General features: G+C 38.2%; 1 protein-coding gene across 4 annotated transcripts in view; it reads left to right on the forward strand.

Moving 5' to 3' along the window:
- LOC136877246 (calpain-5) overlaps window positions 1-21,318 on the forward strand; it is a 244,232-nt gene that overhangs the window by 141,085 nt on the left and 81,829 nt on the right. For all 4 annotated transcript variants that reach the window (XM_068228572.1, XM_067151107.2, XM_068228571.1 and 1 more), the window contains exons 7-9: window positions 12,284-12,405; window positions 19,116-19,196; window positions 20,065-20,196. In XM_068228572.1, coding sequence (XP_068084673.1) covers window positions 12,284-12,405; window positions 19,116-19,196; window positions 20,065-20,196 — 335 coding nt within the window. The remainder of the gene's footprint in view (window positions 1-12,283; window positions 12,406-19,115; window positions 19,197-20,064; window positions 20,197-21,318) is intronic.

The following is a 21,318-nucleotide window of genomic DNA, read 5'->3' on the forward strand; positions in this document are numbered from 1 at the left end:
TGTGGTGTTTGAAAATCGTGGTTCGTTGTGTAGTTATTTTCAAACGGCCCTACTTAAAAATCACGCCTCGTACTTCATTTATTTATAGAATTGTTGTTGTCTATTTTCCTTCAGGCACCTTCAGCCACCCCTTGCAATCTAGTTTTATGCAACTGCCATGTTTACTAAAATTCTGAAGTACATCAGTCTCCCTCCCTAAAGATTTTGCCAACTCTGACCTTGAGATTCAAGTATCTGTTAGACTTGGTGCTAGCCTCCCTAAACCGGAGTAATATGAGACAGCAGGAATTGTGAGTGCCACTATTTGTTCATTATTCGTACTTCAAATGAAACTCGTAGAACAAGCACAGATATGAAGAACACATACTTTATAACAGGAGGTGCACACACAGACCAGGGACAGGTATTGTATAGGCTGGAAACTGCCCACTGCATGTCAAGCCTCACAATAGCTCACTTGGCAGGGGTGTGATCGGAGATGCCATAGTGGTCAGTGCTCGAGGGTACGGAGGTTCGAATCGCATGCAAGCAATTTCTTTTTAACCGCCAATTGCTTGGAGTGTGTCAAGATTGTGTACTTAATAGTTTCGTTAGACTTATTTATTTGGCCCTGTAGATGTGGTTGGTATAGTTACATAGGGTATGGAGCTGGTTTGGGGGAGGATGGGGAGTTGATGGTCTGTGGCTAGGACACAGGCAACCAGTTAGCTATATAGTACATTTTCCAACCTTCGTAGGACAACACAAAGCTTATTCCTGCCTCGTGATGTATTCCAGAGCGACGAGTATGTGGTTATGTTACTCATCTATGGAGAAGCTAGGCAGAATGCATATAATGCCCACCACCTGTATCAAGAACGCTATCTGGATAGACTACAACAGACAGACGTGACATTTTGGAGTGTGGAAAGATGTCTGCAGCCTACTGCGTCCCTGGGAATGAAGCCTATTTGAGATCATCCCGTGACATCTGCCCACATTGAAAAGGTTGTGTTAGATGCTCTCCGGCATAATAACCCTCACACTAGCATACCGGCCATTGCACAGGAGATGGACATCAGCTGGGCATCTCTTATGCGGATATTGCATACCCAGCAGTTTCACTTGTACCGTCTGAACTTAACCAGGAACTCCAAGGTCATGATTTCAAAGCCCGGGTGGCATTCTGTCAATGGACCATACAGCATGTGGACGCTGATCCTGCCTTTTTAGCGACCATCTTATTTACATAATTGATAATCTTGACCTTAATGTTCAGTAGTAAACTGATGTTCAGACTACCTCACACAAACAACACAACAGGACCTCCTCCTAATGTCTAAAGGACTTCAACATACCCACCAGCCACACACTACATCCAGAATCCAGTGAACTGCTCTTCAACCTTACACTGAATAACCTCAAAAAGCTCCACAACAAAACAACATACAACAAGTTTATTCTGTCATGTATTAATCCGTCATCTAACAAATCTTGATCAAACTCTCCAACAGCATACTTGCCATTCCACTATAAGGCACCTAATATTGATGCTCATTCTTCTAAGAAGTGATGCTGATCTGTAGAATATTTAGACCTTCCCAAAAAAACCATATAAGAGGAACATGTTTCAATGTCCTACAAATATAAAAATAATATTTAAATGCTATGACTTCAATAGACTACAATGCCATCCCAGTATCAGCATATTCTCCATTTAACAGGATATGAGTAAGACATCCCATTGAAACTTCAAGACAAGTTCAACCAGTTCAGTTCCAAAATGTACCATAAGTTTGAATATATTATATAAATTGTGTAAAAATAGTTTTTAAGAATAGTTCTAGCACATGTTAATCTCCAATAAGTTGTAAAAATGTACAGATGATTAATCCCAATTGCATCAACCCGTTCTCATTACCGACATTATGAAAGTTAACAGTCAATATATTTCCATTAAATGTGAACAAGAGTAGAATGTCACATTAGAACTTTAAAACATGGACGGCTCGATCACTCCTTTGCACTGTTATATAAATAATAATGACTATGATTAATCCTAAAATAGCGTCCACTCATAGCTCTGACTTGGAGATAGAAATGGCTGATGATGCCTGCAATGCGAGGCGAAACATGTACCATACTCAAACTTAATGTAATGACATTGTTATAGTCATAAAGACTCAACCAGTATTGAATAGGTGGTTTCAATAAATTAATGTTTAACATTTAATAGTAAATTGATCCATATTGACAACCAATATATCACATTAAGAGGTCAATTAAATATGAATGTCCACCTTATCAACACTAATATGAAATTTATTACAATTTCAATACACTGAACATGTCTCAAGAACCAAAGTTCTCTTCTTCAGGAGCTTAAATTACTATTACAAATCAAAGAACTTAATAAGTGCAGTTTCACAATAATGTATAAGCAGTGAACTTCATTTTGAAGGTCCATATTTATGGATATGACTTATTTCTTATTAAAAGAATTTATTATCCACCTAATCAATTAATTGACATACACTGATTGTCATTAATTGATTTAGGACTGGTTTTGACTGCTAAACCGGTCATCTTCCCTCCTTTCCTCTACTTCCCCTTCCCATCACCTTGAGGCCAAACCCACACAGTACTAACAGCTGCTGAACAGTGCACTCCTGCTGGAACTTAGAGGGGTAAGCTTATTTTATTGTATAAGATCTGCCATTAACTTTTTCACATCAACTTCTCTGAGACCAATTTCTCCCATTTTTCTTCTTGATATCTTTTACTTCGTCGACGCGGATTGATATGACTTAAATTCTTCGCTTCACCACTAGAATATCCCTTGGTTTAATGCAACAGTGTTATACTTTTTACAGAGGATTGTATCCACACTTTCATAATTTTATGTGCAGTGTACTCTTCATATTTTATATTAGTTTGCTAGACTAAGGAAGAGATAATGTTATTCAATTATTCACCTCAACAAGATATCCTTTAAAGATGCTCAGATATCCCTTAATTTTAACATAGCAGCATAATTTCTTGGAGGACTGTACTTTGTTATAAATGTCATCAATTTGTGTGTATGTCCATATTTGGTACCTCTTTTATATTATTTTTTATGTATACAGACCAATGAAGTGTTAGTGTTGATTTTCATATTAATACTTGTTCATCAGGATTGAAGATAGACTACACATAGTACTGAATGATTCCACTGTATATATGTTCCTTTTGACTAAGTGAGTTTATAACTTTTGAAGATTCATATTCCTAATTTGATCTTTTAATATGATATTTTATTTCAACTTCAAGATTATGTCCTTTTTAGATTCTATCTTGTCAAAAAAGTAGTTGAAGATGACTGGTTTAGCAGTTGAAATTAGTCCTAAATGAATAAATGACTATCAATGTATGTAATTGTATTGATTAGATGGATAATAAAACCTTTTAATAAGAATTAAGTCCCCACAACACTGGAACCGTTAATTGCCATAATATGCACTACGGGAGTGTGGATAATCCCCATTGAAGTAGTAGATTTATTGAACCTCTCAGGTTTCCACCCAATACATGGTTCATATTTGGAATAAACAGAATAATGAACACACAAAATAATAATAATAATAATAATAATAATAATAATAATAATAATAATAATAATAATAATACGAAGGGCGTTTGAAAAGTCCATGCAAAAATAAAAACTACTTACGTGTGTCCTTCCACTGCCTGAAAGTTCCGCAACCCGCACTCACATCAACGTTTCTGGAGACCACAAGGTGTGGACAACAGCGCGCTGACGTAATTGTGTGACGTCAGCCAGCACGTATAAATTGGGCGATGTCTTCTCCACTCCAGCCGCTCAGCAGTGTCCAGCGATCAGACTACACCGTATGTCAGACCCTCTTAAAAACGTGTATATTACTGAGCTCAATAGCTGCAGTCGCTTAATTGCGGCCAGTATCCAGTATTCGGGAGATAGTAGGTTCGAACCCCACTGTCGGCAGCCCTGAAAATGGTTTTCCGTGGTTTCCCATTTTCACACCAGGCAAATGCTGGGGCTGTACCTTAATTAAGGCCACGGCCGCTTCCTTCCCACTCCTAGCCCTTCCCTGTCCCATCGTCGCCGTAAGACCTATCTGTGTCGATGCGACGTAAAGCAACTAGCAAAAAAAAAAAACGTGTACTGAACAGGTGGACTAATTCTGATTAGGAGGTTTCACCTCAGGACATCTTCGCCTCAAGTTATCCTGCCTCCCGTATCATAGACATACGTCCTGCTTAGCATTCTGCTACTCATGAACTTTGCTCCGAGTTCCCTTCAAGTTCTCAAACTTCTGCCTAGCATTCTGCTACCACGAACTTTACTCCAAGTTCCCTTTATAATTCTCCAAACTACAGATAGTCATCAGGTATCACGAACATTCATTCCTTCGGACATCCTATCTCATCAAGATAGATATCATTGTACATATAAAAATCCGAGTGTGTAAATGTATATATTTCTCGGACTACCAGTCAATGAGTTTCTGGTTATTTAACATGTACAGCTCTTCAAGCAGCAAGTCAATTTTCATTCATTTTTGTACATACTGTGTGAATATTTACAAACTTTTATGTTGTGCTTTGTATATTGTGTTCCTTATATACAAGAAGTTTCCTTTTAAGCTTATACACTTCATCCAATGATGTTCTAGTTTGTTGATCCCTTCCGAATAATAGGATTTGTCCAAGTCTGCAAAATATCCATTAGTGTTTGCAATCACCTCCTCGTTTGAATGAAATCTTTGTCCCGCCAGCCATTTCTTCAAATTGGGGAACAAATAGTAGTCCGAGGGAGCTAAGTCTGGATAATAGGGGGGGATGTGAAACGAGTTGGAATCCTATTTCCATTAATTTTGCGACCACAACTGCTGAGGTGTGTGCTGGTGCGTTGTTGTGATGGGAAAGGACTTTCTTGTGGGCCAATCACGGGCGTTTTTCTTGCAGCTTGGTTTTCAAACGGTCCAATAACGATGAATAATATGCACCTGTAGTAGTTTTACCCTTTTCCAGATAGTTGATGAGGATTATCCCTTGCGAATCCCAAAAGACAGTCGCCATAACCTTTCCTGCTGAAGGAACGGTCTTTGCCTTTTTTGGTGCAGATTCCCCCTTGGTACCGTATAATTTTGTAATTTTGTGAATATATTGTATTGAAAAGGTGGAAACATTTACGTTATTATTATTATTATTACTTATATATTATCCCCCTTGGTAACCCATTGTTTAGATTGTTGTTTGGTCTCAGGAGTATAGTAATGTATCCATGTTTCATCCACAGTGACGGAACGACGCTTAAAGCCCTCCGGATTCTTCTGGAACAGCTGCAAACCATCCTTGCAACACTTCACACGATTCCATTTTTGGTCAAGCATGAGCAATCGTGGCACCCATCTTGCGGATAGCTTTCTCATCTACAAATGTTTATGCAAAATATTATGTACCCGTTCAGTTGAGATGCCCAAAGGACTAGCAATCTCACGCACCATAACTCTTCTGTCATCCATCGCCATATCATGGATTTGATCAATGATTTCTGGATTCGTAACCTCCACAGGCCGTCCAGAACGCTCAGCGCCACTTGTGCCCATGTGGCCAGTCCAAAAATTTTGAAACCACTTATAAACTGTTCTAATCGAAGGTGCAGAGTAGTGATGGGCAGTCTGAGACTAGGTCTCGAGATTTCTCGAGACTAGCGCAGGCACTATTTCTCGCGAGAAATTTCACGAGCTCTCAAGACTTTTGTCCGCTCATTGTGCGGCGAGCAGTCGTAGGCATACAGGTAGTCGGAGCTGAATGTTGTTTGTGCCGAGTATTGTGAATAGCCAACCACGGACCTTCTCCATTTCGTAAATTCGTGTCAACAAGAGACTAGGGCGTTCATTTCTACCGAGGTCTATTTTGACGCAGTATAACATAATTATAAATGATCCGCATTCTGGCATTGTATGCACTGGTAGGTACACGAATGAGTGGTTTAAGCACAAAACCTGACGGCTACTGCAGGTACACATACCTGGATACTAGAGGCGTGCATTATTCAAACTCGAGACGAGGCAGGAAGCATCTTGCTGCATATGAAACCACCATTACGCATTAGTGGAATGTGTAATCTAAAATGCTTCAGTTTGCTCCAATTCTTTCGACTGGTAGGTGTACAGCGTTTTCAGACCCCACATTCAGTAACATATGACCACTGCTTGTGTTTGCTGATATTTTAGTGACGAAGGAAATAATTCCTTGCAATGTTATAGAGTACTCCCGTCATAATTAGGTACCGTAATCTATAATCTTCATTTGAACCCAATGTCATCCAAATTTACGGACGCCACAGGACAACATGAATTGGTTCCAATAAAAGGGCAACACACACAGCAGAGCTGAACATATTTTAGTTGAATTTCATCCATACATTTGGCACCTTTTTAAAATTGAAAGTGTTTTATCCCACATATACACAGGAAGACAATTTTTTTTTTTTTTTTACCCTATGCAATTTTACAAACTCCAAGAATAGCAGCTAAAGTGTACCACTGTAAATAAGACTTAAATACGGAAGTTAGTCGATGTATTGACCAACAAGCAAGAACGAATGTTCATATGCATGAAGTTTTTTTATATATTGTATTTATCTTGTATGTGTATATATATGTTAGTTTAAGTAAAGACATATTTTATACACTAATTTTAAGACCTTCAACATAATATTTTAGACATACAGTTGCAATATTGTACAGAATGACATATACGCCAGTTCACGCTAAGACGTGCCCCATTTGTATGTGACTAAATGTACATCATCATCATATGCATTCCTTTAACAACACAATCTTAATCAAAGCTTCATTATATAATTATGTATGTATGGTTCAGTTGAAGATGACCTTGTATATGAGGTCGAAACTGGTCCTGTAGTTTAATATATGCAATAAATAAGTATTGATTGGTGGATTTTTAATTGTATAATTAGGTACTTCGATATATGACAGTGTAATGTGTAATTGCGTCTAGTTGTACGTGACAACTTGAAGACGATGTCCGAAATGCAATATAAGTTGTGGTTTTCGGTTGTATTGAAGAGATGCCACATAGCACAGTCTACTCGTCTGTTTATTCAAAAGAAGTAAAATACGTCGGCAGAAATACTGGGATGATCCAACACTTAAAAACACATAAATGAAGAGGAATAGTCCCAGAACACCTCCGGCCCGGTCTGAATCACAAGAAGCTATCCTGCTGACAACGATTGTGAGGCATCCAGGTAGGTTTACATCCTAATAACAGTTATTAACCAATTATACGGGTTATTCAGCTGAGAAGTCCACCTGAAATAAATCGTGAACAGTTTAAGATACCGTACTGGTATTATGTCTTCACTTTCGTTAATGGTATTGCAGAGCTCATAGTTCAACATGCAGTGCTTTCCTAGGCTTTTGACAAAATTTATCGTCCCACACGTTTCTATATGAGAACTGCTGATGACAAATGTCAAGCTTACACTTGTAGTTACTGGGACGTCGCACATCGCGCAGCTCGCAGCACATGAGAATTGGTCTCGAGAGCGTTGCCCATCACCCCTGCTGAAAGAATTGGAGCAAAGTCGGGCATTTTAGATTACACGTTCCACTCATGTGTAATGGGGGTTGCATATGTAGCAAAACACATCTTACCTGTCTCAAGTTTAATAATGCACGCCTCTAGTATCCAAGTAAGTGTACATTCTACCTACAGTTATTCACAAATATGCAGGGTTATTCAGCGAAGATGTCCACCCCAAATATGTCGTGAACATTTTAAGATACTGGCATTATGTCTTCACTTTCGTTAATAGTATTAAGGAGCTCATAGTTCAACATGCAGTACTTTTCTAGGCTTTTGACAAAACGTATTGGCTCACACGTTTTCATATGAGAATGTTATTTCACGCAATAACTGCCAATGATATACTATACTGTCAAGTTTACAGTCGTAGTTACTGGTATGTTGCACAGCTTGCAATACAGGAGGATTGGTCTCGAGATCGTTGCGAGAGTCTCGAGATCTGTGACGTCAGTCTCGAGCGAGAGCATTGCCCATCACTAGTGCAGAGTCACCATAATGCTTATCAAGCTTCTCTGTAGTCTCCTGAGGCGTTTTGCCTTTCATAAAGTAATGTTTAATCACCACACAAAATTCTTTTTCATCCATTTCTCGAAAATCACTCGACTTCCTTGATTCACACAAATGCCAAACACAAAGAAATAGACCAATATGGCTGAAACTTGGTGTGCATTCATTCAAGAGATGCTACTAACTAAACATGACCTCGATACGCGCCTGTGGTGCCATCTCTCGGACTTTGCATGGACTTTTCAAACCACCTTCATAGTAGTAATAATAATAATAATAATAATAATAATAATAATAATAATAAAACGCAAGGAAAAACGATTTTCCTTGGACATGCCACGAGGTCCATCGGATACTCTGGAAACGTGACCCCTAAGTTGAGGGTCACCACAGTAGTCATCCCCAGTCCCTGCATGCCACGTCCAATGTCGCCCCTGGATATTCACATTGCCTTTTCAGAATATACAATATAAATAAAATAGAACTACAAGACCTAATGAAGTTGAAATAAGTAAGTCTAATCTAGCCCTTCCCTATAATCTCTCTCATCTAACTCTTCCTGAACTTAAACATTAATATATAAATCTTAATCTATCCCTACCTATTCATCCCTCTCATCAAAATCTTCCTTAACTTTTACACACAGTTATTACAACAGTACACTGTTTGCCAAATACACTGACTTCACATTTCATCATCCTCAGCACATGTGTTTGCCTGCTTACCTACTGACTTAGCAGTTCTTATACACTAACCTACTACCACTAAATTCCAGTACAGTTATGAGTCAACAGTTACATAATATCATGTCCTATCACAATTGATTGACACTTCTACAATTACAATATCTAATCAGATCCCTACAATAATTACACTACCCACACCTTCAATATCTCAATGTCACTCCAAATTATTACACTTTGGTATAATAGTCCTTCACTCACAATTCACACTTAACCACACTCATCTACTCTACTCATACACAGCTTTATCCCTAATAGAATATTTTATTACTCTTACACACTCCTCTCACTTTGCACCTTTCACTCTTTCACCTTTCTTCCTATGCATCTTCCTCCCTCAACTTTCTTTCACAAATTCTCTTTATCGCACATAAATACCTGTTAAAATCTCCTCCAACCTCCCATTGTCTGATAATCCACTTTACAATTTTCTGCTCATCCCCCTTTTCTAATAATTCACGTTGTTTGACACTCAGTAATATATTTCTTACCTTTCTTGTTTCTTTACAATTACCAATTAAGTGAAAATCATTGCCTACTATCCCACATAATACACATACTGTCTTATCTCTACCCTTTAACTAACCCTTATTCTTGTGTAGTCCCATCAACCACCATAATAATCCTCCTCTAGTTAACCTTTCCACATATCTAATATTTATCCCTGCCACTTCCATAACTTTAAGCTATCCTCTTTGCCTACTTTCTTCTAATAATTTCCACCTTTGTAAATCTCTAATCCTCCTCAAAAGCACCCTCAGTCCTCTAGCTTCTTTCTTCATCCAAACCTCTTCCCATATGTACCCCAACCCCACCTACTCCAAGTATTTTTTAATTTTTTCTAGCCAGCACCCCTTATACATGCTCTTCAATTGTTGGTTATATGCGGCTTGCAGCACCCTCCCGTCTTCTTCTCTTTTCAAAATCATCCAATATTTAACTACTCTTATCACACACTCCACCTCTACAGTATATCTTCCCCACACATTAATTCCACCCCTGCATTTGCTGTGCACTGAGAGAGCAACATCACAGCCTTACCAAATTTGCTAATAGTTTGTCTTATATCTACTCTTTTCCTCCAACCCCCATACTTCCACGCCATACATTATCTTAATCTTACCGAATACAACCGTTCTTAATACTGACCTCAAAGTTTTATAGCTAATTCCCGGAAATTTGGCTACTTAAGTTTTTGATGACTGAGGCTAGGGCTGTCATCCCCTTACTTCTCTCTCTTCTAATTTGATCCTTCCAAGACCCTTTTCTGTTAAAAATCACTCCTAGATATTCCAACTTGCTTACTTGTTCCAGCCTCTCTCCCTGCACCATCCAAATCAATTCTTTTTTTCTTCCTTTATGTGCCTGTGCCTGTAGATTGATTCCCGTTAATTTTCAAGGCCTATTTCTTTGCATAACCCATCACTGCATTTAAACTTTTCAGCATCCCATCTGTGGTTAGAGCCAGCAAAATTACATCGTCTGCAAAAATAAATCCCGGAATCTCCAACCCATTAATCACCGGTACCGCCCAGTTGTTCCCCCCATGTCCATCTAAAATATCATTGATAAATAAAATAAACAATAATGGATAATCCCCATTAGGTACGATAGACATCTTTTCAGGTACAGTGGGGCAAGAGCAGATGGTGTGGTAATGTGGGTGATCACCTCATTGGTCCCCATTTCTTTGAGAGTCATCTGATGGGAGAATGTTATCTGCATTTTTTTTTCCAAGATGAACTACCACCATTACTGGAATATGTGCCACTCCTTGACTGCTGCAGGATGCTGTTTCAGTATGGCAGAGCTCACTGCACACGGCGGTGGTTGTCTGGAAATATCTCCATGCGTCTTATCCTGATAATACTAATTTTCTGTGGCTATTCCTAGCCTTGTGCAGCCCTTGTAAGATAGACCCTCAAACGAGGGTGAGCGGCATCTGCTGTGTATAGGAACTTGAGTGTTTTTGTAGTGGAGAATAGTGTTGTATATGGTGTATGAGTTGTAGGAATGTTGATGACAGTACAAACACCCAGTTCCCGAGCCAGGGGAAGTAATAATTTAAGATTAAAATATCAAACCCAGGGCCCTCTGAACTGAAGGCGACTACGCTGACCATTCAGCTAAGGAGCCGGACAGAAGTAAACTTTTGCCCACATCCTAAAATGTTTCAGCTCTTTTCAAACACCCACATTGGAGGTGAGCTGCAGGTACCATTTTTAACCACATACCAGCCTTCCTACCATTCTTAAATCTCTGGCAGTGCCGGGAATCAAACCCAGGCTTCTGAAGATGGAATCTAATAATGCTAACCATTACACTATGGAGGCAGCCGTATCATGTAAATGGATAGGCAGGGGAGGACCTTTCCCCTGGCCCATCATATCATCCGATGTTACGCCCCTTAATATTTTTTTGTGGGCCCGTGCAAAATAACTGGTGTATGCACCAGAGCTGGCCAGCCCTGGTCACTTTAGAGAGCTCATCACCAAGCCATGCCGATCCATTATGCCGGAGATGTTGCAACGTGTTAGACAGTTGTTACAACATTGCACGCAGCTCTGTATCGACTATGGAGGTTGTCAGTCGAGCAGGTGCTGCGTTAAATGACGTAGGTAACTCAGATCATGTCACATGTTTTGTAGGTTCTTCCAACCCAACTCCATACCATATGCCACAATACCAATGGCCCTTCTTAGGGTCAGATGAACAAATCAGGCTGTAGAAACTATGAAGTATGCAACCTTGCCACATCCAAGGCAATTGGATAAAAAACCACACACAAAACTTGTGTCAGATTCAGACCTCCAAAAGCCGTGCACTGTCCACTATCACATCTCTGACTGCCAAGTGAGCTGTTGCAAGGCTTGACATGCAGAGGGCAGTTCCTTGCCAATACAAAGCCTGTTTCTGGTGTGTGGGTACTTCCTGTTGTAAAATACGTGTTCTTGGTGTCTGTGCTCGTTTTACCAGTTCATTCGGGGTACCTATAATAAATTAATAGTGGCACTCACAATTCCTCTTGTCTGCTAGTCCATAACCACACCTCATTATATTACCCCAGTTTAGGGAGAGGGACCGATGTATTTCAGAAATGCAGTAAATGCAGTAAATGCAGCGGTTTGCATAGAACTAGATCACAAGGGGTGGATGGACCACTCAGTATTTGAAAGAGCAGATGTTTAGCTTTATAAATATGAAAAATCATAGTTTTATCTTTATCCTGTTTCAAGTAATTTTTTTTAACCCAAAAAATGATGAGTCGGTAGTATGCGTGAATCAGTGAAAGATAGACATGAAAGTGCTAAAGGCAAGAAGTACTTTGTTGAATTGTTGTATCCATTTGATCTTTATATATTTGATGCTGTTGTGTTACATGTTGTGTTGAAAGAGCACCTTATTTATAGGCCACCAATGATACGCTCCGTGGATTAAGAACAGACATTGGTTTATACATAGGACATGCATATTGTGTAACTTCGGTCAAGAGGATTCATTTGGGAGAATCAAGCATCCAGGCAATGTTTAGGTAAGTAGAATGCTTTTTGCTCTGTAGTCTGAATCAACTGTGATCATTCAAAAAGAATGCCAGTAATATGAGTTTGTATTGGCAAATATTCATACTTATTTTTTAAAAAAAGGCTAATTTTGAATATTGTTCGTTGTGTATCATCAGTCATTGTCTGCAAACTCAATCCATGACCTAAATCTGGTGACTCTGCATTGTAATATCTCCGTCATGTTCTCAAAATCATGAACATTTGATGCTTGTTTTTTTTCCCTCTTATATTTCAAGAATCAATGTACTAGTCTTGTACAGGAAAAGATGGATGCTGTGTAGGGTTAAACGAGATTTTCTGTAAGCATCAAGTCATCAAAAAGTGCTGTGAGGGTAGGATTATCATAGGTTTGTATTTTGCATATCTGTGTTTTGATGGCTTGTCCTACCATCCATACTCATTTCTTAAAAATTGAAATGTTTCTGTCTTTTTGTATTTTGGTGTTTTAGTTGAGACACCAATTATGGTTCATGGTGTGGGTTACTGTAGTCACGTCCTAGTTCGTGAACCATGGGCAACGGCTGAGTGGCATAGTTAGTGGTTCTGAGAGTCGAGATCCAGTTGCTATGGAATGGAAGTGGGTATCTTGGACATATTCTGAGTCATGGCCTTGTGCTCAGGCGGCTAGGACTATACAATCCACCGGTGGTCCATAACCCGTTAGAGGAGAGATCCTCACTTGGGCTATGTGCAAGTAGGGTAGCATCCTGCTTCATGATTTTACCGAGCTCAGAACATTTTAAGCAAGTCTCGGACCTATGGGAGTAACGGAGTTCCACTCCCATTTGACAGGCGAGTGACTCCTTGGAAATAACTTGGCAAACGAAATGGAATCCGATGGGGAGCTATCAATATTAATGGGGCTTATGGAAGAAAGAAAGTAGAACTGGCTGAGTCAGCAAAGAGAATGCATCTGGATGTGCTAGGAGTAAGTGATATTCGGGTATGGGGAGATAACTAGGAAGAGATAGATTATAAAGTGTACTTAACGGGTGTTAGAAAGGGAAGGGAAGAGTCTGGGGTAGGGCTCTTTATCAGGAATACCATTGCACACAACATAGTTTCTGTTAGGCACATAAATGAGCGATTGATGTGGGTAGATTTGTCAGTTGGAGGAATTAGGACTAGAATTGTCTCCGTGTATTCACCATGTAAGGGTGCAGATGATGATGAAGTTGACAAGTTTTATGAAGCATTGAGAGACATTGTGGTCAGGGTCAACAGCAAGGATAGAATAGTGCTAATTGGCGATTTCAATGCAAGAGTTGGGAATAGAACTGAAGGATACGAAAGGGTGATTGGTAAATGTGGGGAAGATATGGAAGCTAATGGGAATGGGAAGCGTTTGCTGGACTTCTGTGCTAGTATGGGTTTAGCTGTTATGAATACATTCTTCAAGCATAAGGCTATTCACTGCTACACATGGGAGGCTAGGGGTACCAAATCCATAATAGACTATATCTTAACCAACTTCTAATGGTTGAAACTTCAAAACATTAAAGACCTCAGCTTTGATGATATTGTACCATGTATTCAGTACTTACAGTCAAAAGGTGTAGAAATAGATGATTCAAAATTATTCGACCAGTTCTGCAACGTAAGGGCTTATTTTAAAACTTCAACTTTGGATAAAGATACAACACTAGACCAACAATGGTCTGTTTTTTTTCAGTAAGTGCCAGAACATTAAGGTATTTTCTGAACTTGTGAACATTTGCTATTTTTTCTTTGCCATACCAGGCAGCAATGTCTCCACTGAACATGTGTTTTCATTCATAAATGCTCAGTGGACAAAGGAAAGGAACCGTTTGTTGGTAGAATCAGTGAAAGGAATGTTACTTGTGAAGTTCAATTTCAAAGATGTGTCGTGTGAAGAATTTTATAAATATGTACTTCAAGAAAATAACTTGTGTCTTCTTTCAAAAGTAGGTTCTGTTGAAAAATACAGCTTCAAGGAAATGAACTGCAGCAAGGACTGATCATTAAGTAAGGCATTTCCTTTTGTAAAAAGTTGTACGTAATATATGTATAATTTTGTTATCGATTGAAATTGTCAGGCATTTTTCTTAAATGTCCTACTGTTTGCTAAGCAATGTCCTGCATTTGGAAATGTTCAGTTGGTAACCCTAATCACATGAGGGTCATATTTGACCCCTCCGTCTTTCTGGGTGGTGTGACTCATTCTGTCTTTCTAGTGTTAAAAGACATTTAGAAAACCTTAAAAATAATTAACTTAGCTCAAACTAAAGGACTGTGGTGTGGAAAAAAGTGTGTGTATGTCGGGGGCGGGGGAGGAGGTGATTAAAAGTTAAGTAGTCCTTATGATAACGTGAGTCTCAGATGTTCTGGGAACGTGATGAGTTGCAAGCCACCAGCCAACTAATAAATGCAGTCTAATGGAAAACAACCCTTTAGATTCTCCTATGGCATGCTAACTCCAGTGTGGTTATAATTCTCATCAACACATGCATAATATAACTAAAATTTTTTAAAAAATTTTCAAACTAGAACAAGTGTCAGAAGATAACTCATCACGTTCCCAAAACATCTGAGACTCACGCTATCATAAGGACCACTTAACTTTTAAAATTAGATTGAATATGTCATCAAAAGTATTTTAGCTATAAGCCGTTTTAACTATTGAAAAAATAATTTAAACTGAAATATAATTTCACCCCTCCCCCCCCCCACACACACTTTTTTCCCACAACTGATTCCCTTGAAATGTCTTTTAAGAATTAAGAAGTGATGAATATGTTCTTACTTCTTGTGATTATTGCACCTAAACATGACGTAGCTGATGATGTCTAGTCACTAGATGAAACATGTTCTACAGTTCTTAGTCTGCCTAAGGCAAATAAATGGTAATGATTAGGTGGAATCATTGATTTATTTTTCTCATTTGTACATCACATCGATACAGATCATGAGGATGATAGTTTAAAGATTTTAGCAATACGATCCATTGTGTGAGGAAAATTCTGGTCTTTTATCTGAGTGGACCATTTTATTAGTTTAAGATCTCTGAAGATAAAAAAAAATTGACATTATGTAATAGCTACCATATACTGTATTTCAATTGTTCAAGTTGTGTTATGATAAAAACTGAACATCTGTGTATTTTTATTTTAATCAAGTCATTGAAATTGTGAAATACTTTCGCTGAAGAAGAGAATGATATGTTCTCGAAACACATACGATTAATATTAAATAGTTTTTTGGTTGGTATTGACTAGGCGAATTCTTTATCTTCTGTTTCCAGTGCAGTAAGTTTATCACTTTAAGTAGTCAATACGGACCAGTATAGGCCATTAATATGGTCAAGTTTGTAGATTCTACTATTCTTGTTGTTTCTTTGCAAGATACAAAAACATCCTCTTATCATCTTTCTTGATTTGTTTTCATTCTCTTTCACCCAGTATTGGAATATATATATATTTTTGATTCAGTTTGCCGATGGTAGATCTTCACTGCCCGAAACATATTTCTTGAGCAAACTCCGAATTGCAGGATTGTCGAAGTTCTGTACAGGTATATTGGCTTTTACAAATGTGGATGTAGTGTCTAATATGAACTCTTCTTTTAAGTCCTTGACATAAACCTTTGATGTGTTAGGGCGACATTGAATCACTAATTAAATAACTGGAAAGGAGGTTCAACCTATTCAATACTCAAAGGAAAGAAACGTAGCAATCACATTTCTATTTAAATGGGACCGGTTTCGACCTTAGTCTAGGTCATCATCAGCCATAAAAACATATAAAATGTTTATGAATGTTGGAGGTCAGTTCCACACTCTGTTAGGCACAAAGACACGACACCACATTCTGTCCTGCATAAAGTCACAACACTACTAATCAACATACGAAGATCAAAAAGGCTTGAATTCGCAGACGAACAGATCTGTAGTAGAAAGCCGCCAACTCCCGGTGACCAGCGCGGCACACTCAAGGTCACGCGCTGCGGCCAAACACCAAAGTAGAGTGGAGAACGTTTCTAAGGTCCAGAACCTGTCACGGCTGCGGGAAGCCAATTAGGTATATAAAAATATACGACGCCAATTAGTGCAACTGAATGAGCACCCGTACTCCAGATAAGTTCTTGGTAAACAGTTGACTTGAAAAAACAATTGTAGAGAGAAGAAAAAAATGTAGTAAAAAGCGCAATATCGGAAAACAAATGAAAACTTATATGCACAGTGCGCTATTTTTTAAGAAGAAAAAAAAAAAATTAGGTTATGATTGAAGTAGTCGAAGTTGGCGCAATACGGAACAATGAAATTTTTATCTTTAATTGAATCACTAGCAAAAAAAAAAAAAAAAAAAAAAAAAAAAAAAAAAAAAATGCTAATGCTCATTAATCAATCCTGAAATCACTTCCAAAACAATTTAAAATAATAATAATAACAATGCAAATGAAAATATTGAGGTGGATGAGTGGAGTCATAAGAATGGACAAAGTACGAAAGAAGAAAATTTGAGAAGATGTTTAGCTGGAATGAATTTCCAAGAAATTTTACAAGAGAAAGCTGTAACGATATGAGCACATTATGAGAAGAGATGACGATTACGTTAATAAAAGGATTTGATGCAGTGAGTGTGTAAGGGAGCAGAGGAGGAGACTGGCAGAAGACAAGATGGTTGCATTGCCTGCGAGGGATTTGATGGAGAAAGGGCTGACAGAAGATGAGCAGAAGAAGATGGAAAGGGATCTTCCAGAATTTCGACCCGACCTGAGCAGGATGGTGGTGGTGGTGGTGGTGGTGGTGCTTAAATCTACCGCTGACATTCTACTATGTCATTATCTGTGTTCTACTAACTGAACTGTCATATTGCAGAAGTTTCATCTGTAGGGACCAGATGTGTCTAGTATCTATTTCATTAGCGAAGCCTAGTGTTTAGCAACTACTATCAAGAAAGTTATTGCTTCAAGTTGGTCATTTTATCTGCCTTCATTTGTTTTACTGTTACCATTCCTGTAATTAAATATCCACCTATCATACAGCTTGACATCTAAATTTTAGCCTCCAATCACAATTTTTGTTACTTATTCATTCTGGAAATCTCTGCCAATATGCTATATAATAAGTTAGTTTTTCTGAGACTAACATCTTGTGGCAGTGGGTTATTGAGTGTGCTACATGAAGGAGAGATCTCCTCAGGAGGAGATGCTGGAGGTGGGGGAAACTTGCATGAGGAGGCAGTTTTAACAAGAAATGGCAGAATATTAAACACGTGAACTATCTGCATGGGTTCAGCTTCTTAACTTAAAATGTAGGATTCTTCACGTTTCTAACTTAAATTTATGTAGGTTTCCTTGCCTCTCTTCAGATTTCGAAATAGTTTTCCCTAATGAGAACTTGTAAAATATAAGGAAGCACAAGTGGTTACACTCGTTAACTTTCTTCCCATTTAGTTTAGGTGACCAAGCTCTTTTGAATCTTCTAAATTTATCATCATCTGTTCGGCCTTATATTTTCCATAACTTAGTCACCTTGTAGCATGGCTTAGCCTCTGTTTCAACGGACCTTATGCCCAGTTAGGTATTGTGTGGTGTAAATTACTCTTTGGAGTGCTTGAGTTTCTGCCTCCATTCAATTTTGGTTTACGGCCTTCGCAAATATAACCTTTCTTTTTTCCTTTTTAATGGCCACGTAGTATGGGCCTTATGTCCCTTAATATTCATATTCGTTTCAAGGGTAGCATAGGTAAATGGTTACAGCAGTGTATTTACTGCTTCATGTATTTTGTGTTGGCTGATGTGGTCATGTTCATGGCCCACAAAGGGGCAACTTGTAAAATTAATGTAATTTTTGCTCCTGGGTTCGAGACCTGTGTCTTGTAAAACTTTCTAGAAGCCAAGGCTTCTTTCACTGCTATTTAGCCTCCCGGGTGTGTAAAGGCTAGCCTTCCCTTTCCTTAGTGTAAAATTCTGGAGACCTAAGGGTCAAATATTTGACTGTTCCACTTTAAATGTGTGTTCCATTCAACAAGATTTGTTAAGTTTTTGTGAGCTTATGAGCTCCTGGTATAGTAAAGACTTTTGAGCTTACGAGCTCCTGGTATTGCAAGATTACTGAACATTAACGCTCCTCCTGTTACTATCTGAGCTTCCTGCTTTCACTTCTGCTCTGTTAACTTCTTGTTGTTGTTGTTGTTGTTTTTCAGCTCTGTTCTATTGTATCCTGATGTCTTTTGTTGCATTTTATTTTATTACTTTCGATTTATTTTTTCTTCCGCATTCATCCCTGATTCATCTGATGTTCTCTCTTGTTACTTCTCACGCATACATGGTGTGATAGAAAATCTTAATTGAAGCTTAATGTTGTCGTCAGCTCTGCTTGGAATACTTACACTGTACCAGCATACAGGGAGCCATCTGGTGATGAATGAATGTACCACTACAGCTCCAATGGTAAAGCATTCTTAAATTCAAACCCTCATTATTATAGAAGTCTTCCTCGGGAACAGTCAAGATTTTCTTCTGAAGATGTGGCGCAAATTTCTCTGCAAAATGTGGAGAGTTTCACCTTGTTTTCTTGACACGGCATTAGCCCAAAAGCCCATATCATGTCTACAAGTACAGGCCGTGAAAGCATCAATGTTAAGAGTTGTAATTTTACTTCTTTCATTACTTCCTGAACATATGGTGTAGTGACATTGACCTTTTTCTATTTCAGAGGCCATGAAAAGATCTCTATGGTTAGGTTGAGAGGCCCTGGTGAACCGAGTGGCAAAGTTGCCAGGGATGAAGCTAAAAGGTCAGTCCTTATAAAATAAGAATAAATGTTTTGCACTTTTTTGTACTCTTTTGTAGTGTTAACTGGATTTAACACATATGATTAAAAATAATTAAAAATGAATTAAAATTGAGTTCTAGATTAAAGTATTGTATAATAATTCTGAAGATATTTTGTTTTAAAATGGCATGTGCGCATTGTCGTAATACAGTGGAAGTGGACAAATTTTGACCAGAAGTGGACTAATAATCTCATTATTTTCCCCTAAAATAAGAATCATCATCATCATCATACTAGCAAGGAAAGGATAATATATTTTATAAAGCATACAAGTTAACATGTTATTTGGATAAGGTACCTTCAAATAGAATGGAAGCAGAAACTGTTGCAGTCTATAAGCCAAGAAATGGGAAAGTTAAGTGTCTATTAGAATAAAATTTATTGTAGCCACCTATTCAATATAATTCACTGTTTGTGGTGATTAAATTCTAAGTGATTTGTATACACTACATGTTTTGCCCTGTTTTTGGGCATCATCAGCCTATTGTCAATCTTAAGGTCAAGACCCAGATATAGTTTCATGCTAATTAATATTTTCACACTCTTTTAGATCTTTCAATTTTTGTTTTCTTGGGCTCTAGCTTGTTCTTGATGTGCTGGCTGACATAAGGAACCACTGTTACAACCTGGTCAACCCCTTGATGCAGACCTTCATAAGTCGTATAGACCTCCTTTTCTTCACATCCCACCAACCTCCATGCTGTAGGCCCCTGCAGGCCTAATTTCATTTTGTTCTAGCTTGTAAGGTTTCTAAAGTTTAAAAAATGCTCATCAAGTTAAGGTTAATGGCAGAGTTTGTGCTATTATTAATAATGTGTTGTTTCTGTAGCAGCGAAACTGAGAATGTTTACACCACATCCAAATTGACTCGCTTGATGTCCAAGAATCCTCATTGGTCAAAAATACAGGACTCGGAGAGATACAGGCTTGGACTGAATTGTGACACTGAAGGAGAGTTCTGGTAAGTTATGACAATCTTCTAATACAGATTTAAGTGATTTTCTGTTGTCATCCTTAAAATGTTCTACATCAGCATTTTTCAACTGGTAGCATGCATACCATCTGTGGTACTTGAAATGTTGTCCAGTGGTATGCAATGAGGTGTCTGTATAATATTTTAAAACACAAATAAAATCTTTAAATGATACTAGAATAAATAACCATTGCATGGCCTTTAATACCTAATGTGAAGTTCTTTATAAGTCTGTCTCCTATTGACAGGCAAGGAATGGCTTTGTTTGTACTCCTTCAAAGTTTCATTGAAGGGAATGTGCTCCAGCTTGTTCTTGATGTGCTAGCTGACATAAGAAACCACTGTTGCAACCTGGTTAACCCCTTGATGCCGACCTCCATGTGTGCTATATACCTCTGTAGGCCTAACATCATTTTGTTCTAGCTTGTAAGGTTTTAAAGTTTGTTGAGATGGGAATGGTATTTCTTTGAAGGTGTTTGTATGTATGTATGTATGTATGTATGTATGTATGTATGTATGTACATGGATTCTTTTTTTTTTTTTTTTTTCTTTCTAAAGAGTTTGAAATAGTCTGACCTCTTTCTGCTGGACAGCATATAGGCCTAAATTTCTGCTGCGTTCAAGCAGATGTATGTTTCATTACAGAGTGTTGTTTCCTTATGTAGATTTATGGTATAAATCGCCTTCTTTTCACTGATATGTATGTTGACATCATCTGCTGAGAATTCCTATTAATTCTTTCAATGCCTTGAAGCCTTTTAAGACACATAATTACTTAAGGAAATTTCTAAATTCCCATGGAGGGAATTAGATATTTTTTTCACCAATAGAGCATGTCAAAACTTATCAGATGTAAGGCTTTTCAGGCATTTTGCTCTATTAACCAGCATTTTGTCTTAGGTCTGACACTGGACTCATCAGAGTGGGATGTGTCAGACCCTACCCACTGACGCTGGGGTGTATGCAGGTGAACTTATCAGAATCCCTTATAAGAGGCACAGTCTATTTATTTATTTATCGTGTCAGAAGTACAAAGTAAGAAAGACAAAAATTAAACAAAGAAATTTTAAACATTGGTTGACCAAAAGTTGGCCACGACAAGCGCATTTG

The sequence above is a fragment of the Anabrus simplex genome, chromosome 7, assembly GCF_040414725.1.
Source record: "Anabrus simplex isolate iqAnaSimp1 chromosome 7, ASM4041472v1, whole genome shotgun sequence".
Taxonomy (NCBI): domain Eukaryota; kingdom Metazoa; phylum Arthropoda; class Insecta; order Orthoptera; family Tettigoniidae; genus Anabrus; species Anabrus simplex.